The sequence below is a fragment of the Triturus cristatus genome, chromosome 9 (assembly GCF_964204655.1).
Source record: "Triturus cristatus chromosome 9, aTriCri1.1, whole genome shotgun sequence".
Classification (NCBI taxonomy): Eukaryota; Metazoa; Chordata; class Amphibia; order Caudata; family Salamandridae; genus Triturus; species Triturus cristatus.
Window position 1 is genome coordinate 172631438 of NC_140592.1, and position 27738 is coordinate 172659175.

A 27738-nucleotide genomic window follows, 5' to 3' on the forward strand; every position below is an offset into this window, starting at 1 on the left:
GTTCCTGGCTCAAATGCTGGCTAAAAATATCCCGACTTGGCGTAAAGCCGGTCTCCGCAGGAACCTAATTAATAATTAGTGCTTTCAACTTTTGACGCTACCAGAGATTTTTTTAGTAAGTCTGCCTTGATTAATTATTTATATATTTTTAAATTGTTTATTCCAAATCAACACTACTTTCTTAACGAAAAGACATGATGAATTTTTACCCAGTTTTTGTAGTTCTTTCACTTCTAAGACATTCATGTTGCCTGTTGCGTGTCTGACGGTCACAGTTGATGCCACCAGTCATGCATTTGAGGGCAGCTAGAAAAGCGTCTTCTTGCTAGTTAAACCTTTAATTTATTTGATCCCTCTACTCACATGTTTTCTCACCTTAAAGACTCCACATGTTTTGCATAATTCTGTTTCTGCTATTAATAGTTGAGTAAATGAAACTGCCCTTGATTCGGTCAACATTTTAAGTTCTGTTTATTTTCATATTATTGAACTGACGTCACCTGAACCATGTCACCTTCCGCGTCCTAGCTAGCATATAACAGTACACTATATAGCTCACTCATTTGGCTCTAAGTTTACATATTTCTCTCTGTAGTTTTTTAAGCTCTGCATAAGTGTGGGAAGGGTTTAAGTGAGTGTGGGATAAGTTTAGTGGGTCCTACCGTGGGGGAGGGGGGTACTACAGATAGGAGCTTTGAGTTGATGGTGATATGTGGGTGGGCTGGTGCTCGGCAATGGACTTCTTTGTAAGTAAAGGGTTTTAAAAAAATCATGGGGTGGATGTAATCGACTATATTGTGGAGTCCTGGGCACTGCTAGAGAATTCATGGCTTTGTCTTGCTTTTCAAAACCATAGGAGATGATGGACTGAGTGTTGAACATTGCAAGCACTCGCCCCCAGTCTTGCGTTTGATGTGTGCAGACTGTTTTTGGCAGTGTGATGGGTTGTGTTCCAAGATTTAAGTTTGTACAGCCACCACCAGACTGAGACGGACTGCTGCTCAGTAGGCCTGGCATTGCAGTGATCACTGGATAAGGTATACCCCAGAAATAATGATTTATCATACATAAAACGGGGACACATGAATAAATCACGTACCACAGAACCATCCTTGCTTTAGATTAGTAATTTTTAAAACGCTCTAACAACATCACGGCCTTTGGTTACAGCGAGGGTTTGGTATCCAGCAATACTTCAGATTCTTCACTGTTGATCTGTGCTCAGCCTCAGTTGTCTTTGGTGTCCATGCAAAATATGAGCTTTCAGGCAGTGACCCCCCCCCCCCCCCCCCCTGCATTGGTTTGAACTGTGTAAACTGTGGTTGCCTTGTGCGTGCCCAGATTTCCACTTCTCGACCACAGCAAAAAAGAATCGCAGTTGTCCACTTTCAGTGCTCTTTATATATCTTAGAACAATCTAAACTACTGAAAAGGCTGTTAGTCGTTGGTAAAATTGTGAAGTATTTAGGGTGAACACAATAAAAATAGTGATGGCTGGAAAGGAGCCACAATTTATCAGAAAACGGGGGGAGACAAGAGGAAAGTTAACGAAAAAGGGCCTGTCCTCCTTACTCAACAACTAAAAAAAGACCTGTACCTTCTGATGTAAACTAACTCCCCCCCCCCCCCCCCCGAGAATGGTGAGAAAAGCTGTTGTACTCTTAGATAACCTTCCCCCGCCAAGATTGCCCCTTGGTGGCAGGCTTCATCATCGGGTTCATCCCGTTGCACTGTGGAACGGGACATGCTACAGCCTGCGAGATATGCAGGAGCACTGAATGGTATATTATAATGATGAAATTAAATAGCAGTGGGAGGTAAATTCTGTAGAAGGTCAAAGATACCTGCCTAGTAGGTTTGTGAATCTTTTAATCAATCCTCCAGGTGGTGTGATAAAAAAACGAGGAAAATGGGAAGTCTAGGTGATAAGGTACCTACTTTCCTACCGGTCTACATGTCTCTAGCCAATCTCCATGGCTTTTTATCAGGATCAAGGATCTATCTCCCTGATTCCACTCCTCAAGTAGGGCTCAAACAATTCCTGCACACACTCTGAATGCTAAATATAAACTGATCACACCTATTCGGTGTTACTGTTTGATACCTACTTGGTGTTACTGCTTAATACACATATTTGGCAAAACTTATGCTTCATGGGCCCTCCGATGGAAAGTCGCAATTACAAGCGTCTCCTGGGGGATTCACCTAGGTTATTAAGCAGAGGTTACGCTTTGGTGTAAGTGGGACTACAAGCGTTCCTTGCCACAGGAGGACCCATGACGGATGAGTGGAAGGAGTGCAAGGCTTTGGATTCCTGGAGTGCCTGGGATGCTTGGTCTCCACGCTCTGCCAGGAGTGTTGACTGCTCCTTCTGGACAAAGTGGCCACCAGTTATATGGTCAGGTATTGCCGAGTCCCAGCCCCTTAACATGTCATCCAGACCAACTATGGATCCCCCCTCCCCATCACCCCCACTTTGGCAGAGACTCACACCACACATTCCTTTCAGAAAAACTTGGGGTTAGAGTTCGTAAAAACCCCAGCCATATTTATTGCACACAAAACATGATAAAAATGTCAAACATCATTTTACACATTATTACACCAAATACCTCATACATTATTATTTCTAATTGTTTTATGGCTAACCTTATCAGAGACGCTAATACATAGCCATTCCTAACCATACACGAGTCATTGTCCTACGAGTAAGATCATGACTGGCCCACTTGTGCGGTCCAACCCCGTAGTGATCTTGTGAAGGGGGCCCGTCTGCCCACAAAGGTACCCTACCTCGGGCACCCCCTACACCCTCAACTACCACCCCCTCCTTTCAAGGGGCTGTGCTGTTGGCTCCCATCCGCCTATGCGGGGATTGGCTGTAAAGACCTGTTTGCAGCGTGCACTCCTCCACCCTCTAGTCGACTTGCCGTGAGCACCACCTGGGGGGCCCTTAGACTGCTGTCCCCACCAACCCAGGGTGAAAGGATGCCTTCTATGGACCGTTAATGTCCCACCAATCATGACCTCACCACCGCAGACCAAGGATACCGACATCAAAAATACGACAAACATTTATTCACTGTAAGAAAATTTGAGGTTAAAATTGCAATTGATCAGAAACAAGACCGCAAACACCAGCAATGTCCTTAATATTCCTGGAAGCTGAAAAGGAGAAACAAAATCCCAGAGCAACCTGCAACAGGAGAACCTCGTACCAACAACAAACCACTGCCTCAAAGGGGATGGTGGGTGGGTAAAAAACAGATTAGAAATTCCCCATGGGGGCAGCTAGCGGTGAAGAGAGACCGCTCCGCCACCCCTTTTAAAGGGGCGGAGTCTGGCCGAAACCAGTTTCTGGTGACCTGGAAGTGTTTAAACACTTCCGGGTCCCTGCGTGCCCGCCCACAAATACCTGCGAGCTTTTTAGACTGGTGCCGGTGGCGTCAGCCACGGCCACCAGCCCCTGCGCATCATCCCCTAGTCTGGGCTGCCTTGGTATTCTACAGAGCAACCTTCACTACAAGATTTCTTTTTTTTCATGCTGGGAAATGTTTAGTGTTAAAAACCTGCGCATTTGTAATTTTGGAGAATACTCCTGGGTTAGTGATTATTTCAAGCCTGTACTGCAGTATATTCTGATTGTTTCTGGAAAATGTCCTGCAATATTATGTTTAATAAACCAGACCATGCAGAATTTTCTCTACACGTGCATTTGTCTCCTTAGGGCTTCACTTTCAGCTGGTGATTGTGCCCAATATCTTGGCATCATAACCAGTTTCATATAAAAAGGTCCTAAATTCTGGGGTCATGGCCCCATGTTTTGCCTTGCCATGGCCTATTTTCTATACTGTTGCTTTTCAGTATATTCGGTGAACTCAGCAACAGTCAAAAGAAGAGCAATGCTCCTATGGTATCTCTGAAAGGAAGCAAATTGTTATACAATCTAGCAGTGTCAATATAGCACATAGTTTTTCAAAAGCACTAGCCTAAGCAAAGAAATACTCCCAGCCTAACTTAAAAGTCGATTTTCCTCGAAATTAATAGTTTGAAATAAAGAAAAGAGGTTTCTTCTTCGATTGAGTTTCAGGATGCCCTGCCATATTAGTTTGGTTTGTCAGTTCCAATGGCCAGCCTTGTATCTGTTCGATTCGGAAGTGCTCGTGTAGATGATACCTGCTGATGTCCTCTTTGCACCCAATGAGTCGTTCGTTCAAATAACTTTATTCGATTCAGTCGCATCATAAGTTTGCAAACCTACATTAAATAGTAAAAAAGAATATTCATTAAAAAAAAACTTTATGCAGAGATTAAACATACAGTACCCATATTGTCTTTCCTAAGTCATATTACCCCAGCACAGATTCTATTGAATTTAAAAGCCTCCTATCGTTCTACAACACATTTTTGCAAGATAATAAAAAAGAACCCTAAAATCACTTAAAACTTGAATTCATTTTAAAGTTCATAGCATTTCTGGATTGAAAAAGCAATTCTTATGAAGTTAAGCACAGCGCTGCAAATAGAAGCAGTAGATAGTGAACACAAGTAATTAAAACCCTCCTGGTAAGAACAGGGACGGATTTCCTTTGAAACTGGCTTGATGAAACGTGCCCCAGGGTCTTTATAAAGTGTGCAAAACAGCATAAAGTGGTTTGTGCTCTGATGGGCTAAGTTATTACAGGGACAGGGGGTTAGTCTCTCACACCAACCTGCCTGTTTGGGAAAAGCCACAAGAAAGTGCAATGTGCAAAGACGGAATCTAGTCATAAGGAAACACGATTGAACATACATAGTAAAAGACCAATAAAATTGCTGATGGCCTAGAAATGCACGATCTGGTATTCCACAATCCTGATTAGACATACTTAATTCAGTGCGACATGCATTTTTTATAACCAGTTTCATATTGGATTGGATACGATCGGGGTTATCATAGTATTTCTCTAAGTCGATTTTATCAAAAGTATCTTTGACATAACGAAGCAGGGGAGTGACCTTGCGTTATCAAGATTCATACAATCTCTAAGGATACTCCTTGAAATTAATAGGTCCTCTGAAGTCCAGATTTTCCCCCATAAAATCAATGGGGCAATATTTATTCTATCTTTTACATAATCCAGACCCACTTCAGAGTGACAGAAAAGTGTTGAAGAACTGCTAGGAATCATCAATAGTCTTTTAAAAAATGTATTCTCTAAGATCTGAATCTGGGAACTTTTATGGTATCCCCATACTCCTGCCAAAGGTAACTACTGACAAACATTTTGATTTGTTTAAAGTTATTTCTGCTACCGGCTTCTGTCCAAGTTTGCAAGCAAAACGAAACAGCCCCTCTATTATTCTGCTAGTTTGTTAACCCTAGCCACAATTAAATGGTCCCAATTCAATTTATTATTTAAAACATTCCCCAGATAGGTAAAATTTGGCACCTTATCAATTATTTTTTCCTTCACTATAAATGTTCGTGTTTTAGTTTGATTGGGACCGCATACCATAATAAATAATTTTCTAAAATTTACTTTTAGGTCCAATGCCATCATAAATTCAGTAAAAGCATTCAGGATTACTTTTAAATAAGTCCAGGGGCACCCCATCTGGTCCTGGGGCTTTAGAGGAAGTAACCTTTGCTAAGGTGTCCTCAACCTCGCTTAAAGAGAGGGATGAACTAAGTTGGTATGCGGTTTGTGAGTTGATGACTATCTCATCCCTTTGCTCTTGTGATGAGACACCCTTTGGGTTGAATATACTCAGCAAATGAGACTCCTAGGCTTCCCCCGGTATAGTAGAGTCCATACTCCTTGTGTCCTTTGAAAAAAGGGGACGATTTATGACTTCCCAGAAACTCTTGTCGTCCTTGAGAGCACTAGCTCTTTCAAGATCTTCCAAGGCCAGTCTTCTCAGTTCCTCCTTCCTGTGCTTAATTACGCTTTTTTAGGTCTGTCTAACAGTATTAATCAAGTCCCTATCACGGGGGACTACATGCAGAGCTTTCCTCAGATCTTTTTGCGCCGTGGAACACTCTGCATTAAACCATTTTATTTCCGGTGAATCCCGTCTCCTCACTGATTTAGTCAGAGTTTTAGCCACATCTTCGCAAATTGATTCAAAAAATTGTATTCTGGCATCTGGATGGGAGTCATAAGCTAAGCATGTTATGACTTGACTTAGATTTGCTTTTGATAATGACCTCAAAATGTGAGGGATTTATTGTACTCCATTTTAACCCCCTGATTGCGATTATACTTTAACGGGCGTTCATCACCCCTACCCTTCTGTGCAATAACATGCATGGAAGCAAAAAGGGGATTATGGTCGCTAGCAGGGTTTAGTTCGACCGCAAAACTATCTACAAGACATGCATACTTACTAGATATCGGCATAAAATCAATTGTGCTTGCTCTACCACCACCCTGATAGGTTGAAAACTACAGAGAAGGAATACTAACCAAGGTATCCTGTATAAATCATTTACTAGAATGATAGTATTTAATGCTTCGCCCTGTGGGTATGCTTAAAGTGAGACAAAGGTTGATCTGCAGTGTCTACAATCCCACATACTTTGTGCATGCTGTGCTGACATAGGGTACAGTTAAAATCACCTACCCAAATTATACACAATGGGTAAAATGTCACCGCAACTTTATCAATTTCCTCTTAAAGGGTGTTAATAACCCCACAATTTTGTGGGTCAAAAATATTGTAGTACCAGTGAATCAATAATAGTGTGGTTTCAATCAGATTAGAAATCAGAATAAGCGGATTCCAAGGAGAGTCAGTTATGTTCTCTATCTTTAGTGACTCATATTGGACGGAAATCAAGGTCACTAATCCTCCCTTTGCCCTCCCTGCTGTTGATGGTTTTGCCTGGACATTTAATGAAAGAAATCCGTCCATTGTGACATTATCCCTGCTCCAGGTTTCCTGGGCACAGATAATGTCAAACGTCTTCACATATTGTACCCATGCCTCCTCTGATAATTTTGAGGAGATGCCCGTAATGTTCCATGAGATAAGCCTGAGTAGGCGGGTATTAGGACAACGAACCGTTGAGACTTCACCAACAGTAATATCTAAATCCAATCCTACATTTCCTGCACTCTCATTATGTGGGTGCAGAGGTGGGTATAGGCTGTTCTCATGATTTGATATAAAAGGAGAGATAACTATACTATCTACTTTATTAGGGGCAATCTCTGGGGCATTATTTAAAATAACCTTTTTCCCTGACTTTCTCAAATCTGGTATTAGTCTATATCTGCAAGACCACTTAAGGCCTCAAAACGATTTGGGTGGTACCAAGGAGGAGGCTGGGGGTGCGGGTTTACCCATGCACATCTATTGTCTTCCACTGTATGTCACTGGGGTCTAGGTGGCTGATAGAAAAACCCCAAGAATAAAATTGAAATCCCCCTCATTTGAAAGTAATCGTCCATCCTATCTAATATTGTCCTGACCAAGCCTGGGGATATAAAAGTTAATGAAATACAATCTCCTGGGAAGGTCTTGTTAGATTTCCCCGTCCACACAGTCCGGCGCGCCATCTTAAATTCAGAAAATAGAAGTTTATTATTAATACCTGTCCTTTCACTTAGAAAGTGTAGAGATTTGTTCCTCAGTGTTGACCAGTGCTCCATGTCACCAGGCAGCAATGAAGGAACATTAACCAGCACTACTGTATATGGGGTTGCTTCTGGAGGTAAGTGCAGGTTGGAATATGGGCCACTAGGGGGTCTTTGATCAAGGGACCGTCCTTCTATAGTGCCTGTGTTTCGGTGTCTCCTCATGATGATTATGTGCTCTATCAGCTCGGGCACTTCTTGGGGCATATGCGGTCTGGACATTCCTGTGAGACAAACCTTCTGTTTGGTGTAGAGTCTCAGTGCCATGCGAAGGAGGGCATGCTACCCTTGGGAGAGGAAGACCATCCTGAATCACAGGTCTTAAAGAGGGTTCAGGGTGATGCACATCCCCCTCGCTGCACCACCCTCAGCCCTGTTTTGCGCATTATCTACAGAGGTTAAGGAAGTACTAGGTGCTGTTTTTTCTAAATGCGCTAACCTGGCCTCAATTTCTGTTAGCTTTTGCAGTATCGGGTCTAAATGAGCTGAAATCACAAGTTCCATTTTTTTCAAAAAAGCTTCCCTCTCCTGAGTAGATAATGCTACCATTGATACCCCATCATCTGGAGCTGGTGCTTGAAGACCCCCTGATTATGCTCTTTGTCAACAGGGTTTACTCCTACGACCCAAAGGGTTAGGCAGAAGATAACTTTGTTTATTTGGGGCCTGCCCCTTCCTTTTCTTTGATGGCAGAGCAAAACTACTCCCATGGTTAATCTTTGCTTTTTGACCCCGTGTGACGACATTTGGCCAGAGATATTGGATTTTTCAGTTATAGCCGAGGCGTTCATGATTTCAGGGCCTGGGGAATGTGACTTACTGATTTGTAATGAACTAACTTCCAAACTCGTTTGTGAAGCAGGGATGATAGGAGTAATTTGGTTATGAGGGTTTTGGGGCTCCAGGAACAATCTGCGCTCTGTAAGTTCAATTTTGTGAGTGAGTGCCGATTCGGCCCTCAGTAAAAAAGCGTCCAATGTCCCTACTATCTATCCATTGCCCATTTCCAGATTTTAGCCTGTTCATTTTATCCCCCCTCCTCAATATGGAGTCAGTACCAACAATAATAATGTCACAGTACCTTCTAGAGACAACACTGGCTGAACCAGAGCGATGTGAAAACGTTAATGTAGACCTTCGGCCTCGGATGGGCACGGACAGGCCCGCCCTTGGCCCGGGCTTTGCCTGGTCACGCTACTGAGCGCCTCCTGGCGCTTGATTCCGGCGTAGGTGGTGTGCACGGCGCTAGGGCTGCTGGGTGTTGTGGTCCTAGACCGGCCTCTTCTCACGAGACCAGCGATGCCCCCAAATGACTCCGGTGGCGGCAAAGAACTGAGGCAGGGAAAAACCAAAGTAAGTGGAGCTTCCGCGCTGCGGGAGCCCTGTGTTCTTTTTAAGCACCACCTGGCGCTTGATTCCGGCGTAGGCAGCGTGCGCGCCGCTAGGGATGCTGGGTGTTGTGGTCCTAGACCGGCCTCTTCTCACGAGGCCAGCACTGCCCCCAAATGACTCCAGCAGCAGTGGCGGCAAAGAACAGAGGCAGAGAAAAACCAAACTAAGTGGAGCTCCCAATGAGTCTTACAGAGATGATTTTCTGGCCATTAAAAAATATCTGTAAAAGCTTTGTTATTCATCTGGCAAAGTTCGACTAGCAGAAATCCACACAAAAATATTTTATTAACCTCCTGACTGCATCCCTCAATCTCCATACAGCTATAGATGAATTCAGAATTGCTACTAGATCCTCAAGTCCATGTAATGATTTCTGTGGTGTGAGCAGTACTTATTGTCTTTAAAACTCAATCCTTCAGTGATATTAAAAGTCCTCTATTGATCCTCCTGCATTTAAAAGATGCTGCACCACAGTCATTCGAGAAAAATAAATCTCTCTGCTCTGGCCTTATGCCCCACTTTCCTGGTTGGTCTAACGGTCCTCAACAGTAGCCTTTCTGAATGCATTCCCTATCCCTTAGGTTTCACCCCTTGCATAGCAGCTACAGAGACTATGCTAAACTCCTTAGTACAGTGATGATTTAAATACACCTGAGAGCCTAGCAGATATAACCGGTTTTGTACCAGCTATGGCCATTTTGTCTTCTTGAGAGCTTATGTTACAGACCACAACAAAGCTATTGTTTATAGTGCAAGCTTTGTCTCCTGTTCTAATGTAATTTTTCATGGTTTCTGATCCTTCTGATGAGCCGTTCCAAATGATCTTGAATCTTAACCCAGAATGCAGCCAGGTCCACATTCCTACCTTTTGAAGCCCATATAAGGAACTTCCCACCCACCCCTGTGGGAGTGAGGCTATGCTTGGTTCTTCAGAAGTGGGAACATAGTGCTTCCTGGTCCTGAAATAATGAAGTAAGCATATTCCTTCTAAGAGACACAGGACACTTTCCTCTGCTCACCATAATTTAAGGCCAGATGTGTATTAATCTACGGTGCCATCTGTGGTGGAAGTATACTGTTGCATGGGGCAGTGGATTGTTCCAGCTGCACTAAAAAGAGGGCTGCATGATGCATTATTATATAAAAGCACAGTAATTGCTGCTTCACACACTTTTTTAAATTTGTAATTGTTCCTTTATGATAACTTTCTTCCCTGCAGTATACCTCCGTTGTTCCCACCTAGATCATTAGAGGTAATTAACGCTATAAACACACACGTGCATAATGTATATGTATGTATATATAAATATTATAATGAAACTATTATTAAGGTTCAGAGTGATAAAACAGCAGTAAAGACGCACCACCCATGTTTCCTAGAGACAACTTTGTGAGATGATTTGTTTATTTGATTACAATATTAAATGTTCAGACAATTTGTCTAATTGGGGTAACAGTTGTTTGAAAACAATTATTTTCAATTCGCTTAAGTTAGTAATTTCCCTAGAAGTCTTTTGGCAATTGTAAAACGGTGCATGGATGTTTGAGGGCCCCCCTTACCACTAAGCAGTGGCCCACATAGGATGGGGGCCCTGCTTGGGGCCGCCAAAGTCCCTTTCCCACTGCCTTTTCATGGCAGTGGGACCGTCATGAAACGTTAGTGAGAAATGGATATCCAAATCCCTACGGCGGTGTCTGCACTGGCACCTCCTCCATTGTTGGGATTAGGGTCTGACTGCTGCTCCGATGGGCTCCTTGAGTTTCTCTGAGGTGGCGATCTGTACCCCATGTCGCTGCGGTCCGACGGTCCACATCATAATGCTGCAGTCTGACCGATGGCCTGTATGTTGGTGGGACCACCACCGACAGGCAGCCTGTCGGTCTCTGTCTCACAGACATCAAAACGAGGCCCTAAGTTCGAATCGCGGCCTCGACTCCATCTTTTGTGATTCTTGAAAAATCACTATCTCCCTGTGGCTAAAATAAATACATTTAAAACAATGTGTAACCTACTCTAGCTCTGTTGAAGGGCACTCGAATGAAGGCTGATCTAGCTGTCAACGCTATGGCCAAGTGTATAGAGATATATGCAAACTCCATTGGTGCAAAATTATTTGCCCTTCAAATGAATAAGAGAAGGATTCAGTTGCTTCCTTTGCAACAATGAGTGTTGCTCTCATGCTCCTGAGATTTCTCCAATCAAGAGGATCTTGGAACTTAAATGACTCTTAAGGTTGGCTCCCATCAGTTATCATGCTATACTTCCTTACGCCACTGGCTTTGTCTTTGTTTGTGTAATCATGGGTATGCTGCAAACGAAGGGTGATGGCCGCCATCCCACAATTTAAGTTATGGAAAAGGTTTAGCAACTCTGACACTTCTGCTGATGGATATAGTGTATTTAGCAAACACATTTCTACTTAACGTCACAGGATTCACAGCAATTTCTATAGAATTGGATAGAATTTCCTGCATTTTCAGAAATAGAGTTGCTTTGCTTTCTGATATTGAAAATGCCCTGTGTTCTCTGAACCACATTGCACTAGCAATTCTGAGTTGTTAAATAGCCCTGTGTGGTTGCATTTATATTGTGAAGGATACCCCTGATGAGGCCATAAGACTCCTTTCACAGCGCGCTGCAATTTCAGCTAACAACACTTAGTATGGTGAACATGAAGCTTTGCCTTTCCCACTATATGTTTACACATCTCTGCATGCAGAGAGATTTTTGCCAAAAGCTCAGGTTAGCGGAGTGTTACCGGTGGTGCGGGACAACTTCACATCTAATAAATGAATTGTATTGTGCAAGGAGGCTCTGCTTGTTTGTGGTAGGCCCCTTCATAAGGAACCACTCCTCCCTTCAGTCCAATTCCAGGTAACCAACTCCTGGTAAAGCAAAGTACCCAAACTGGCTGCTCTCCTCAAACTAGTGCCTACTTCTAGCAAGTTTCCAAGGGCTTTCGAAAAGATTCTACAATTCGTGAGTTTCCACTTGTGGACTTCTTTCGACTCCCAGTGAGAACAACCAGTATCCTATGTGAAATAAGCGTCTCTGGGGAAGGATGTGCGGTTATTTTGAGCAGGTGGTGTGGACTGACTTCAACGCTTGTCCTCAATGGTGAGACTGCTTGGACAAGGTTGAGTGAACCTTATTTAAAATACCACTTCACGCTGATTGCATTAACACTGCTGTTTTTGAAGATCACTTCTGTCCCGCTGTTCTCACTTTTCTACAAACCGCACCGTTTGTCCATAGTGCCACGTCACAGGTGTCAAATCTTCTGTTGCTTCCCTTCTTGAATGTTACTGGTCAAGTTTTGTTTCCAGTGGTGCAATTAACATATAAATTTCCATTTATTTAAAAAAACCACAAATGCCTTAATTTGTTTTTCCTTCTCTACTGTCTATGGGGTTCAACCACAGATGCTACGCTAGACTGCCCTGTTCGGGTTAGGGAAACTGGTTGAAACTGATGTTCCCGAATTGTTCATTTTGTCATTTATTTGTTTATTTTATTTTACCGTAGGACCGTTTTCTTGACATAGTAACACTTACTAAAGCAATTGTCAGTTAAGTGAAAACAACTTAAATTCTTCATTTGTTAGGCTCCTAGGGCTAATATAGTAATCCCAATTGATTATGTTTTACTTTAACTGGGATCACTGAGGCTACAAAACATTCAGACGGTACAGCACGTAATAGTCTTGACCATTCAGTCATTGCTTTTTTCATTGCTATTACTTGGCTATCTGGGTGCCCCTGTTGAGACCCTGAAAACCATTGACGTGACTGGAAAATGAAGACACCTAGGCACAGGCATGGCTGACCAAAGCTGCAGACATCTATTGGCTTTAGGGAAGATCTTGCCAAGCTGTAGATGATCCTGGAGAGGATGCAGAGGCTGAGTTCCCAACCTAGGCAACACAAAAGGTACCTCTCTCTGTAGGTCTTGACTTTGTAGAAACAAATTACAGAGAGGGCAGTATCTTGCCTCACAAGTACTGCTGCAGCATTTTCTGATGCTTGGCCAAATATTTTTGACATTGTTGTCTCAAATCGCTAGAATAGCTATTGCAGATGCTTGCTTACAAATGTGTTGTGCACGCCCACAGTAGAATATTTGAAATTTGTAATTCCTGTGCACACCTGGGTATCGAAATCAGTTTGGTTTCACGATCACCGTATTTTATGGAGTGAAGGTGCCCATTTTCAAGTACAAAATGATGCTGACTGCAATTTTGTCTGCTGCAGTTCCTCCTCAGACAAGGTTGTCTGCAGCACAGTTTATGGACCCATAATTTCTTTTCAGATTTTATCTGTTGCCATCATGAGCCATCTGTGTGTGTGTAAAATCGTTATGTAGAGTCTCTTGCAAGTGAGCAGGAAAGACTGGATAGTCCTACATTTGACATCCCCTCTCAATTTTTTTTTTCTTCTCTCGGGTCGCAACTTCTGCATTATGTTGTTAGAGAGTCGCAAAGTCTATAATGGTTTGAAGGCGTAAGTGTGACGTGCTGTGACAAGTACAGAGGTCTTGGAGTTGAGAGATCACTCATTAACCACCCTTAGTTGATCTAACTGGTAGTGCAATCAACACCTGCAGGCACTGGATATGGGGGTTACCAACTCTGGCAGTGATTGTAGGTTGTATTGCCGCCTCCCGGGCATTGAGTTGACTTGTAAAGTACAGTTGGGTGGTTGGGACGGGTGCCGTGTATGTAGCACATCCTTTACTATAGATGATGGGCAGATTTGCCTGCAAGTGCACCTGTAAAAGGAAAGGGAAGTATGTAGGCAATCTCTTCTTCAATGGGGAGAGGTGTTGCTGATCTTTAGTGCCAAAACCAGTTACTACAGGCCACTTGGCACCTTAGTGAGTCTTGCACAGCAGACATTACCCGTGCCAAATGTGAGGGCTGGACTAGGACTTTTTCTTCCGGTGTCCATACCTGGGACTGACTGTGCCCCCTTTCACCGCCTGGGATGAAATCACCTTCCTGCTACTTCCATCCAGTGGAGGTTTGGTGGCAGCTTTGATTTTGGACACTTGCCGATCTGGTCACTAAAAGTTAACATAGAAAACTGCTGTGTGCAGATAAGCCTCCCAGGAACAAATCTATCTTTTTATTTTTTCATTAATTTGTGTTTTTTTAATACATTTTTGTATGTGAGGGATATGTGCTTTAGGGGTAGGTAACTTACTACTCTATTTATTCTGCCCGACCTATACTTTAGTTGAACAATTCTCTTATTATAAATTTGTGAATGAGGGATTGAATCTTTCATGTTAAACTTGGGAAGCTTTTGCATAGTTTTAAAGTAATCTAAATGTGACTTCCTTATTAATATGCTGACTTATTCTAAATGTTAACTATGCTTTGCTCTGTTGTTTCTAATAGCAGACTCCAGTGAGCCCGAAGAGCACAGTACAAACAGTGCCCCAGAGCCACCAGTAACCTTGGTTCGAAGTGTTTCTTCTGTTCCCATCACGGAAGCATCTCAGACGTTACCGCAATATCTACCTCCTTCTGAAGAGGACAACTTTGGCCCTCTGCCGGAAAACTGGGAGATGGCCTATACGGAGAATGGAGAAGTCTATTTTATAGAGTAATGCATACATTATTTATTCTTTACCAATTTTAAAATGTTATGGATGATGTGCAAAGCTATAGTCTTGCATAGCCAAAATTGTAATGTTTCAATGGATACTTTTCAGGACTGTCGTTCTATTCCAATAATGACATCTGATTGGCTAGCTAGGAAACTATTGTGTTGGAACACTCAGGATCACCTGATAGAATCCGACCAATCCCCACCTCCATTTCATCTTAAAGTAATGCATGCATCCTCCATTTTGTTTGCCATGTCTTTTGACTGTATAGGCCACATTTATTTTTCCAGTTGTAAGTCTCTTCTATATATTTGCACTCATGCCAACCCTGTTGCTAGGTGAATGAAAACAAATTTTATAATTTACTAAACGAGATCATTTAGGAAACCTATTTCATAAAGCATTATTCTTTAATCACAACTTCGGATCACTTGGGGCCTAATTAGGATGACAGTGGGACAGTCCCACTGCCATCGGAACCATCATATCTGCCCTCCATATTTCAATAGGGTGGCGGCTGGAAAGAACCACCACGTATCCGATGGGCTCTTTGAGCCCACCGGTGTGACAGAGGGGGCCGCATTCTCTACAATGGTGGCTGTGCCTACCATGCACCGCCGTAGGGATTGCGATGTCCTTTTCCGCTCCTCTGTTCATGGCGGTTAACCCGTCCATGAACAGGCAGGCGGAAAGGGACTTTGGGGCCCCATAGCGAGCCCCCCTTGCCCTCCGATGGGGGCACCTACATATCCCTGCATCATGTGGCAGGCACCGCATGGTGCATGCTACGTAGTGCAGGGATATGTACAGGGTGCATTTTTTGCATTGAGGCGGGTGCTGCAGCCAGCAGCACTTGCCACAATGCAAAGAATACATGGTGCGACCGCCTTGCAGGCGGTCACATTGTAATCCCAATGGCGGGACTGCCGACGGCTAGTCGGTCGGTCGGTCCAGTTTCTGATAGGATGGCTTGCAGACGGAAGTCCGCCCGCAATCCTCATCGGGCCCTTAGTCTCTCCTGCTACTGACAGGAAAACATATTTCGGCTTACAGGGAGAACATGAGGAACAAAGTCGTTGTTAAAGTTCTTTTTTAATATCTTCCCATGGAATGCCTTAATTGCTTTCCAAGTGCACCATTCATGCCCATCTAAAATTGATATACTGTGGTATTCTCCTTGCGGCTTGCAGTGGAACAATGCACACTCATGTACACTGCACTAGAGTATTAACAAAAAACATGTTATATAATTTGGTGCAAAACTTCTTCTACTTTTCGATTGTGCCCATGGAGGCTAGTTTGCGAACTTGTTCATATTCAACAACTCAAACACTACCTGGAGTTATATCCGTCAAGGATCCTAAAACGCCAATGCTTGCAACAATAAGTTGTTTGTAACTCTCTTAATGTGATGTTGGCAGAAAACTAGTGATCAATGTAGGAATGGCTGATACAAGACCTTTTTATTGAGAAACATGCATCTTCTTGCTGGAGATTTAGGTAATTTTCACTGGCCATGGCTTGGATCTTGGAGATTTTCAAATATTTTGGCCAAATCGGTTTCTTTTCCTCATTGACTTCTGTAGGTTCACTCTAGTCCTTACTGTTTGTTACAGTATTCGCAGAAAAATGTTCTGGGTGAGTAGCAAAACCAGCTTTGTCACTGGTTCTGATAGCAGCAGTAATCCCTGGCGAGTAAGGAGACCAGTTTCCTTCACTGGGTTTAAAGGGCTTTGGGATAGCTAGAACTGCGTTTAGGTTTTTCTCTGCAGATGACTTGGTTCTCCTCGGTTGCTGTCAAAAGAAAAACAAAAGAATGCCATATTACTGGAGCGTCCTCTTTTATATCTGCTTTTTCCCTATGATTGGCTGCTCTCCTTTCTCTGGACCCCTCGCCTCAGTTGTTGTTGTTTATTCCCTCCCCTTTCTGGATTTTATCAACGTTCTTCTTTTGTGGAAAGCACCCACGAGCCTGGGGTTTGCCTTTGTCAGTTCCCAAGGTTCATTCCTCTAATCCCTTATTGTGGAGGTGGGCGAGTAATTGAGAAGAGTTTGAGGTGTTTGGGAGTGGAGGAACCACTGACTTGGGATCCCAGGCACCTCATCAATCCCTACATTGAATACAACTGAGCAGCAGGATGGAGTTCACAACATTGTTTACTTCCTAGAACTAACTTGAATTATTTTCCTCTCCCCGTAATGGGTCACGATCTTAATTTTTTAGCTCAAAAGAACCCCTGTAAAATGTAAGGGAGCTTCTTTGGGCTGGTCTACTTTGAAATTCAAGATCAGAGCTGGGTCGTTTGACAGGTCAGTGTGGCAGTGTTAGGAATGACCTACCACAGTCACTGAATCTGCTTCCTCTGTTTCAGCAGAATTGAGTGTCCGCTTGTCCAGAGCAGAGTTTGTGGTCCTTTGTCTAGAATAGATTCTGCCCGTGCTGCCTCTCGGCCTTTCTAGGCCACTTTTGAGGGTTCCATAGTCCAGGAGATTCATACTTACCGGAAAGTTGGGCTTATGATTTTGGACTGGCATATTTTTTTAACCCAAGATAATTTGGTGCAGTGTGCAACATCTGCTATAAGCATTCTATGTACCCACAGACGCGTGACTTGCCGCGCTAATTCGTCACATTGTTTATTGTAATCGCATTTATATAGCGAAGTACCTCAATGCAGAGCAGTTGTTATCAACACTACTGTGGTGTTTGCTATATTAGCGACAGCTGTCATATACTGTATTACAGAAGAGGAGAATGCGACCCAGCTGCAAACGCCATCTTGTTGAGTTCCTCACAGTGGTAAAATTGCAACGTCTGTTGAATGCTCATCACAGACCTTAGTTGCATTATTGCTGGCAGAGTGGTAGTCCACATCAGAGACAGAAATACCTCTCAAAAATGATGATGGTTATCTTCCAAAATAAGATCAGCTCTGAGCTACTCATAAAAACTAAAAGAAGGACGTGTTTCTACATGAAAGGTGGGTTTGAGGTGGTTCCCAAATAGCCTAGTAAGGACAGGGGAGAACCCAGCCAACCACCTTTAAAGTTTTCACGTTTCTGGCAATATTCTGTTGCCAGCAATTAAAAAAATATATTAATACCAAATAAAAGGAACAGTATTCCAGGTGGCATTTCTACTGGTAGATACTTCCTGTTGGAGGCAAAGGCGTTACTGCGGACAGACCACACTTTTCACCGCAGGTGTAAATTACCCCACCATGATCATCACGGTAAGGCCATGGAAGTGTTAAGTTGGTAATGTGAAAGTTTCTTTAGAACGTCTATGTATAAAATATTGTATTTAGTCAACTGCGTCACAGCCGTCCACGACACAACCTTCGTGTTGGGCGTTACGACGCATGAGCAGTCCGACTAGCACGAGGCCTCTCTCGTTTATAATCCGTGTCTAACGATCATAGAGCTGAAGTGGGAAGCGATATTAATTCCTCGCACACACCGCAAGCTAGCCATGTGTGCAACTCCGATTCTGCCCGGCCAAGCAAGACGCCAGACAAATCCTTGAACATCTTTTTATTCAAATGGATAATGGGTTTGTGGAGCAGAGGCGAATGCATATTTTTTTATGAAAGCTGAAAGGCTCTATTGTTGGGAAACTGCGCCCTCTGCCTGTGATCCATGGGAAGTGCAGCAAATACGGCACCTGCATTTAGTATTCAAAGTCAACAAGCAGTCAAGCCTTTACTCGAACGATACAGAGTTGAAGCGATTCTCGAGTTTAGGGGTATAATAAATATTCATGTTGTTAAGCTGCGGATGTTCAGGAGAGGTTCACGTGGAAACGCAGAGGCGCCTTTAATAGCACTTCGTCCCTGCCAGAGTGTGCTCGCTGTATTTGGCGCACACCAGTGTTTTGTAAAGGAATATGGAATGCAATGAAATCTGGCGACGTGGTGTTTGAAGAAAGAGGAGTTGGGGCTGGGCAGGAATGAGAACCTGCTCAGGGCTGAGTATGAATGAGATCCTTCTCGGGGGAGGTGTGAGAATAAAGCTTCTGTTTAATTAACACACACATTTGTGTGTACCCACTACACTGAAGTCTTAGGAAACTCCACAGTGACACAAGTGCATAGTGAGACCATGGTGCCAGTCTTCCAACTTTAAATTTACAATTTGAACGCCTTCTTTTTGCCTGCACTGAAACGTAATACTCGCTTCATCTTTTTATGCCTGACTGCCAAAAATATTTTCACAAAACATAAAAATATAGTGATTTAAAATAATCAATTTTTGGTTACTTCAGGCAAGAACTTCATTCACCAAATCCTGGGAATTACACCTCCTTCGTACTGGACAAGATATTTCCCATATCAATTGATTAGTCATCATTTGTAAAGCACAACTCGATCACCCCTAGGGGTATCTGGGCGCTGTGTGTCCAGCGAAGAGCCAGGTCTTGAGTCCCTTTCTGAAGTCTGCCAGCGTGGGGGCATCTATTCTGGTGTGGAGCCAGGGGAAGTCTCTCGTGGTGGTGGTGGTGGTCGTGCTGGGGGGGGGGGGGGTGTGTGATGTGGGTTCATTTGGAGAGATCCAGGGTGAGTCTGGCTGCAACATTCTGTATGGTCTGGTGTCTTCTGAGATGCTGGTTTGAGATACGAGTGTAGAGGGTGTTGCTATAGTCGAGGCGGCTGGTGATGAGGGCCTGAGTGACACCCTTTCTGGTGTTGGTTGGGATCCATCTCAAAATTCTGCAGAGCATGCGAAGTGTGTGGAAGCATGAGATGATGACTGCGTTTACTAGTTGTTTCATGGTCATTTGGCTGTCAGGATGATGCCGAGGTTGTTTGCTTGGTCAGTTGGTGTGGGTCCGAGTTCTACAGGCCACCAGCTGTGCTCCCATGTGGAGGTTTTCTTCCCAAAGATCAGTACTTCAGTTTTGTCGGAGTTGAGTTGGAGGCAGTTGTCCCTCATCCATTTGGCTACATTAGTCATGGCTGCATAAGTTGGCTTTGGCATTGGTGCAGTCCTCGGTGAGCGAGAGGATCAGTTGATCTGCATAAGAGATTGTTGAGTCCGTGGGATCTGATGCAGTCTGTGAGGGGGTGGTCATGTTTAACAGGGTGTGGCTGATGGATGATCCTTGTGTTACACCACATATGATATCTTTAGGTGCCAAGGTGAAGGGAGGCAGTCGGATGCTCGTTGTGTGTGTCTTGTAAGGGAGGAGGCGATCCACTTGAGGGCATCGTGCCCTATGCCTATGTTGTAAAGTCTGTTGATGAGGATGTTGTGGGAGACTGTGTCAAAAACTGCGGAGAGGTCGAGGAGGATCAGGTCAACCATTTCTCCATGGTCAAGGAGTGTTCTTATGTAGTCTGCTGTGGCCATCCGCAAAGTATCAGTGCTGTGGTTGGCACGGAATCCTGATTGAGAGGCATCTAGTAGGTGGTTTTGTTCCAGGAATTCAGTCAGCTGCTGGTTGATGGCTTTCTTGAGAACTTTGGATGGGTAGGGTAGCAGGGAGATAGGACGATCATTTTTTAGATTGTTTGGGTCAGCAGAGGCTTTCTTTAGGAGGGTCTGACGTCTGCGTTTTTCAATCTGTCCGGGAAGGTTGCTGTGGAGATGGAGGTATCTCTGTAGCTGAATGGGTCTTACCCACGCTCTACTTTCATTTCCTGCATCATAATTTCAGTTGCATCTGACAAATTAATTCAGGCAAACGATGGAATCTCGAAAAATCACCTGAAATATTTATCCTCTAGTCTCCTTCTATTTCCTTGTTCTCCTTGGAGGCAGAGAGCCATTGAAACGCACGCAGCGTCTTAGCAGCCTGGATATCTCTTGGGATCGCCTGAGAGGCCCCTGGTAACTCAAAAAATACAAGTAACTCCTTTGACTATCTATACAAAGTCTTCTATCATGGTTACCCATACAAATCTGTGGCTCCTGGCTCCTCACACCATCGTCCCCTCCCCCCCGAGCACTCCTTGTCCTTTAGCCATCTGCTCCCAAGTGCTTCATTTTCTCTTCACTGTAGCAGCAACATTGCTTATGTGACATCACCAGTGCTCCAGTTGGCTGGTCCAGATTCTTCTGAACAACTGTACTCACTCAGCGTCTGTCATATAGGAAAAATACATAAGGAACTGAGACATGCCAACCCCTTCTGTCAATCAACGCAATGCTGCTATGATGACTGCTCAGACTAATTTACGCTGAGCACTACAAGCTTATGGTATCATTCCTGCTGTGCCGGTTGCTCTCTTACAAATACTAGAAATGCTACGCTCCCATATAGACATAACCCATTTGAACCATTCTTTCACCCTTAAACCCCTCCGTCTCCTATTTGTTGCTGAGAGGCTAGAACGAGGGGGTGGCGGGGTGGGTCGTACAGAAAGTAAAGAGCTCTTATGTACGTTCAGTTTCTGCCCTGTATTTACATTTTTTTTTCTCTTGTGGTAACAGACCAAGAAAACATGCCAGTTTTCTAAATTATTAAAGGTTCACTTTTCTCGACCAAGTATAGGTCTTTACAGCCACCATCAAGAATTTCACAGTGGGCTTTATTCTCGAAAAATATAACAGTATTGCTCTAGAATTTGTTTGCAAACGGATTACTTTTGGGAATGTTACCTTACTGGATATTCTTTCGATCCCATGGGACAAGTGCTTTCCTTGAGTCTCTTCTCCTTCTGGTTTAATATAGTTCAATTTAGATTCTATATTTGAAGTTAATGTTTCTCATAAATACACATGAATACAGTTATGTTCCATAGCTATTGTTTGTCAGAACTATTGGTTTTAATTTGAAATCTTACTAAAATTAAAAAAAAGAGAATCTCGTAGCTGACTGATATAAATCTGCTTTGAGAACCTTCAGTTTCGTCTTATGGCCTTACCAGCAATCTGAATCCATGCGTGGTAGCTTCTATTCGTGAAATTGCGATTCTCCTATTAACATGACTAGAGAATCTGGATTTTATTAAAGACACGGAGGCTATCATTATGCATTAATCCTTTTAATGCGTCACAGACAGCCGCACTACATCACAAAGAAAGGAAACCGTTCTAGAATGTAGTGCCCAGGATACAAATGGCATGAGACACAAACAGACTGCCTCTTTTAAATGCAAAATAAGAAAAATAAGTTCAGAAGAATGGTCCAACTTGGTCTTGAAATTGTAGGTAGTGATGAGTCCGAAAGAAGGCTGAAGGATAGATGATTATGAAGAAATATCTGAAAGGAAAGAGAGATCGGATGTAGAAAGGGTAATATAATACGAAAGTCATAGTTGATATGCAAAGATAAACATCATCATAAGAACATAGCTTCAAGAACATCATGAAAGGACATAGCTTAAAGTACATAGTTCAACAAATGTACCAACCAAGGTAGAGGAGCAAAAGGGAGGGATAATGATAGCCTCCGTGTCTTTAATGAAATCCAGATTCTCTAGTCATGTTAATAGGAGAATCGCAATTTCATTACAAGACCGGAGGCTACATTATGCATGTTGGTAGCCATGAAGTACTACATCCGACATGTGTTTGATAGGTTTACAGTAGTGGTGAGCGAAGGTTAAGGCATTAGACCAATCTGCTGCTTTAAGGATATCATCCTACTTTCCTCCTGATCAGAAGGATTTGCTTGCCATAGCACCTCTGAGAGAATGAGCTTGGAACTTAGAAAGATCAATTCCAGCTAGATTCATTACACACTTGACCCATCTAGAGATGGAGGAGGAAGCAACTGGCTTAAAGGGTTTAAGAAAGGAGATAAGGAGTTGATTGGCATCTGGAGGACGAAGGTCTTTAGTTCTCAAGTCATATTCTCTCATACAGTCTAAGACGCACAATTTCTTGCAAAGGTCAAAGCGAGGATAGAAAATTGAATCTGACATGGTCTTAGTTCTTCTAAATATGTCGAATTTAACACCAAACATATCGTAAGATCTATGAGAAATATCCATGGATTTTACATCTGAAACTCTACGACAAGAGATTAGGCATAAGAGAGTAGCAAGTTTAAAAGAAAGGTATTTCCTGTTAAGGTATGCGTTATCTGGCCAGGAACAGAAAAGGTCTAGGATAACTTTAACATCCCACATGGAATTGTATTTAGGTCTGGGAGGTCTTTTAAGTCTTATACTTTTCATCACTCTACAAATAATATTGTTCTTACCTACCGTTTTAACATTGATCAGAGAGTGTCCTGCAGAAATTGCAGATCTGTAGCAATTAATAGATAGATAAACCCCTGTCGAATTGTTCTACGAGGAAGTTAACTATATTGACGATAGGAGCCTCCAAGGGATCCAAGTCCCTCTCCATGCACCAACAAACCCATTTTTTCCAAATGTTGTTGTATCTATAATGAGTTCCGGGTGCCCATGATTCTCCGAGGAGGGAAAGAGCTGATGACGAAAGGCCAGACAGTTCGTTGGATTGCCTGACACTTTCCAAGCAAGAAGGTTCAAATTCCCTGAAGAGATTAGGTGGTGATCTTCTCCGTCTGCGTTTGTGACCAGACCCCTCTTCGCAGGAATGAGGAAGGGGATGTCGCAAGAAAGTTCGAGTGTGGTGGGGAACCAAGCTTGAGAGGGCCAAAATGGGGTTATCAGGATAATGCAACATTGGTCTATTCTGACCTTCTGTAGGACTCTTTGTATCATTGCAAAGGGAGGAAATGCGTAAGCTCGGAGGTTTGACCAGGATTGAAGAAAGGCATTCACCGCTAGAGCTCCCGGGTCTGGCATCCAACTGAAATATTTCGGGAGTTGGAAGGTTAATCTGCTTGCAAATAGATCTACATCTAATGGACACCAAAGGAGAGAGAGGGTGTTGAAAACGTTCACATTGAGCTTCCAATCTGTACGATCTGAGAGGAATCTTGAGTTCCAATCCGCAGCAAGATTTGACTTCCCTGGAAGATATTCCGCCTTCAGGGAAATCTTGTGTTCTAGACAGAACATCCAAAGTTTTTTCGCTAAGGCGGATAAATCTGCAGATTTGGTTCCGCCAAGGCGGTTGATATAGGATACTGCAGAGACGTTGTCCATCTTGAGGAGTACAGATCTGCCTTGAAGAGAGTGTTTGAAACTCATTAGGGCATATAATCCGGCTGTAAGTTCCAAGAAATTTATGTGGTGGGAAGATTCCGCAGAGGACCATGCACCACCGGTGTTCTGATCGAGTAAGCAAGCGAGCGCCCCAACCATGGAGGCTCGCATCTGATTCCAAGACAAATTCCGGGACAGATCCGAAGATTGCTTTCCCATTCCACGCGTCTAGGTTCTCTAGCCACCATGAGAGTTCTAATCTCCCTTCTTGATCGAGAGTCACAGAATCCTCGTACCAGAGACCAGAATTCAGAGCTTTCCTCTTTATTCTCTGAAGGGCGCGGTAATTCAGAGGGCCTGGAAAGATAGCTTGGATGCTGGAAGAGAGGAGACCAAGAAGACGGGCTAACTCTCGAAGAGTTAAAGAGTCTTTTTTTAGGACATACCTGATTTCTTTGCGGATCTTGGCGATCTTCTTGGAAGGGAGAAGGAGGAGACACTTCGAGGTATCTACAGTGAAACCGAGAAATTCTAGGGATTTTGAAGGTGTAAGGATGGATTTCTCTCTGTTTATAATGAAACCGAGACTTTCGATAAGGTGGATGGTGGTAATGAGATCTTTCTGAATTTGGGAGTTGACTTGAGACATGATAAGAATGTCGTCTAGGTAAATAATGAGCCGGATACCCCTCTCTCTTAGAATAGAGACAATAATCCTCATTATTTTGGTAAAGCACCAGGGTGCGGACGAGAGGCCGAAAGGAAGAGCTTTGAATTGGTACTGACGCTCCTTCCAAGTAAACTGAAGGAAGGGTTCGTGTTCTACTGCCATCGGAATCGTAAAGTAGGCGTCCTTGAGGTCTAATTTGACCAACCAGTCTCCTTTCAAGAGAAGGTCCCTTAGAAGGTGAATACCCTCCATTTTGAAATGTCTGTAGATTAAATATTTGTTCACCTCTCGAAGATTTATTACTGGTCTCCATCCTTTGTCCTTTTTCTGAACTAAGACTCCTCTGCGAGATCCAGGATCCTGGTGAGGGGCCCGAGCACATCAAGGAGGAGGTCTTGGCAGCCCTTGAGAGCTCTCTCCAGACCCTTTCTAGGGTCTTTCCCTAATTTAAAAAAAAAATTTGATTAGGTCGGGGTCGAGGTTGGGGGTTTGGGAAACCTTATAATGGATGGTGGGTCTCGGGCACTCAGATTTGAGGGTATTCCTGGTTTCTCTTTCCAGAGAATTCCTCAGCCATCTCCTAATGAACTTAGAGACATGTTCTTGGGGAAACCACTTAGAGCTGTTAGGGTGAGAAATGGTTAGGGGGGAGAACATTTCCTCTCCTAAAGGATTGAGGATGAGATTATCAGAAGAGGAAGGTGATTCTCCTTCGCCAGGGTTGAGATCTAGGTCTTGGTTAGGGACGTCAAGGTCTAAGACGAATTCGTCGTAGGGGTTATTGAAGTTTTCTTCCTCTGAATCAGAGTTTGCAACATCCTTACCGTCATAACGGGATGTACCGCGAGGGGTACCAGTCAATGTTGTACCGCTAAGGGCACCCATCAGATTTATGCAGTGAGCGGCGATGTTCTCGTTTGAGGCGCTGGGGCCTCCCAGCAGGCAAGGACCAGGTGGGTCAACTGAGTTACTGCGACCTCTTGTAGTAAAATCATAAGGATGTTCGCAGTGTTTGAGTTTTTTATTCTTTTTCCCATGACTTGTAAGGTCGAGGGTAGGGTCATCGTGACCAGAGGGTAGAGGCCTTTTAGAAGAGAGAACTTCTTTGAAGGTGGATAGCATGCAGGAGCGCATTTCCTTCTGCAAGAAATGTTTGAATGAGTCATTGTCATAGAGGGGTGAGCTAGCAGTAGCATCATCCGAGTCAAGATCTGACATACTTTAAATTGTATGTTAAAATAGAGCAGTTTATTGTTAGGCTCTCTCCCTTTTATTCCCCTTTTTTTTTTTTTTTTTTTTTTGAGATGGCAAAGGTAAGTATTAGGTTCTCTCCTCCCTTTTTTTATTTTATTTTTTAAAAGGCCAAGGAAAACACGAAGGTGGCAGTTAATTGGATCATTTCAAGGGATCTGCTAATTCTTTTGTAAGATGGGCTAAACATGATTTGTAGTATTTAGGCGTTATTGTTTGTTTGAATAAGGAAAATCCGTTGAGACGCGATCCCAGGCAGCAGCAGCTGATCAGCAGAGTAAACGAAGCTCTCGGACGAGATCAGCTGTTGCCAGGGACACGTCATAGTTAGAGGAAAGAACCCGGGGAAAGGGCCTGCAAACGTGCACAGTTTCCAAGGTGCATTCTTCAGAAATATGACACGCTCGCACCGATGGATGCGAGCGCGTCAGTAAGCCCAAAACACGAGAGGGTCGAGGAAATTAGATTAGGTAAGCCCAAAAACAGGGTACTATTGTCAGTATAGTGGTTGAAATGAAGTGGCAGTTAGGTTATTGATGCCATTGAAAAGTGGTGAAAACGCGCGAAAATTAAAGGCGGATCGACAACCTTAATAGGAAGTCAATCGGTATTAAGGGGAGGGGGGGGGGGGGGTGAGCCCAGGATCGTTATCGGTGCGAGTGAAACGCTACAGGAAAAGACGATGGTTAGGAGAAAATGTACCTTTAGGAATAAAAACACCAGTCAAAGCAGTTTGAACCATGAAGAAAACGGAAATTAGAGTAGTTATTAACAGTAAATCCCCTTTTATAAATATTAAATGAATAACTAAGTAATACAGCAAGAGATAGAGTAAATGTTACTTATCTGCCTGTGAGCCGCATTTAAAAGAGGCAGTCTGTTTGTGTCTCATCAGTGGAAAAAATGGCATGCTGTTACTTATGGGTTTGATAATTTCTATTGGTGTTTATACACAAATGTGCCCTATAACCATATTAGTAGTTCAATGGTTCAGGTATGTTAACAAAATATCATATTAACAATCACTATCTCCCACCATTCTTATCCTTCATTCATGTAAAAGCTTGGCAGAGGTTCACAATTAATATAGAAATTTCAGCAGCATTGATTCTGAATTCTGTACATTTCTATCAGAGCTGTTATGGTGTCAATTACCACAGTAGAACCCCATGTCCACTGTGAGGTGGACGACAATCGCCTCATTTGAAGAAAAAATTTGTTCTATTCCAAGGCTATTTTTGTAATCAAGGATACATATTGACCCTTATGTAATGGAGGGAGTGATGTTGTCCTGGCAAGAAATGCCCACACCTTTCTGGATCATTTGAATACATTGGTATTTGTTCCATTCTCCAGGGTCAGGAATGGGATTATTTATATAGGAAGGGGGCACCACTACCAACTTGATGTATCTTCTCTTGTTACGTCAAATCAATTTCTGGGTGAATCTCAGCTCAGCCCTTGGTAGCAGTGGCACAAGCAGCACTCAATACCCGGATATGTGTGTTAATTTGAAGTAGTACCAACCATTTTAAAGCAAGCAAAAGTAATTCACAAATGAATCTATCAAAATGGAGACCCCAAAGATCTTTACAATAAATTAAGGGTAACTGAGTTTGGAATTTTTTTAAATTTCAAGAGAAAAGTCACCAAGAAAAAGTAAACGACCAATCGGAAGTCCCTGATCATGGTTGACTGGCCATAGGTACAATTTCAGGTCAGTCGCGATGGATCAGAGGTTGGATATACCAAGGAGGTCGCCCAAACAAATATTTTACCTCCTAACTTGGGTTTTGATATGGAAGTCAAAATCTTTTAGTGTGGAAACCCTGAAAATTGTAGTCTGACAGGACTCCAAGAGGCTGGATCTCTTTGCAGTGAGGGCCACTGAACCAATTTTTAGCATAGCAAAAATCCTTGTGTAGGATAAAGATAGTTTTCTTGCTTATGTTGCGTAAACAATGATTACATTCTGCTAGTCTTCAATTGCCGAGAGTTCCTTCTGGTCAGTCCTGTAGCCCCTATGTCATGAGGTCATGCTTCTAGGCACAAAGTCTCTCCATCCGGGTCTCCTTCAGGGTCTAGTCTTCTGTGGTCAAGTAGGCTGTCTTGGAGTCAGGGCTCTTTCTGCGTTTTTGTATCAATATTCAATATGTCAAAACCTTT

At 43.2% G+C, this 27738-nt stretch overlaps 1 protein-coding gene across 14 annotated transcripts in view; it reads left to right on the plus strand.

Moving 5' to 3' along the window:
- MAGI1 (membrane associated guanylate kinase, WW and PDZ domain containing 1) overlaps nucleotides 1–27738 on the plus strand; it is a 1064730-nt gene that overhangs the window by 798224 nt on the left and 238768 nt on the right. For 12 of the 14 annotated variants that reach the window (XM_085624690.1, XM_085624691.1, XM_085624696.1 and 9 more), the window contains one exon: nucleotides 14414–14621. In XM_085624690.1, coding sequence (XP_085480816.1) covers nucleotides 14414–14621 — 208 coding nt within the window. The remainder of the gene's footprint in view (nucleotides 1–14413; nucleotides 14622–27738) is intronic. The other 2 variants (XM_085624685.1, XM_085624689.1) reach the window with 1 other exon arrangement.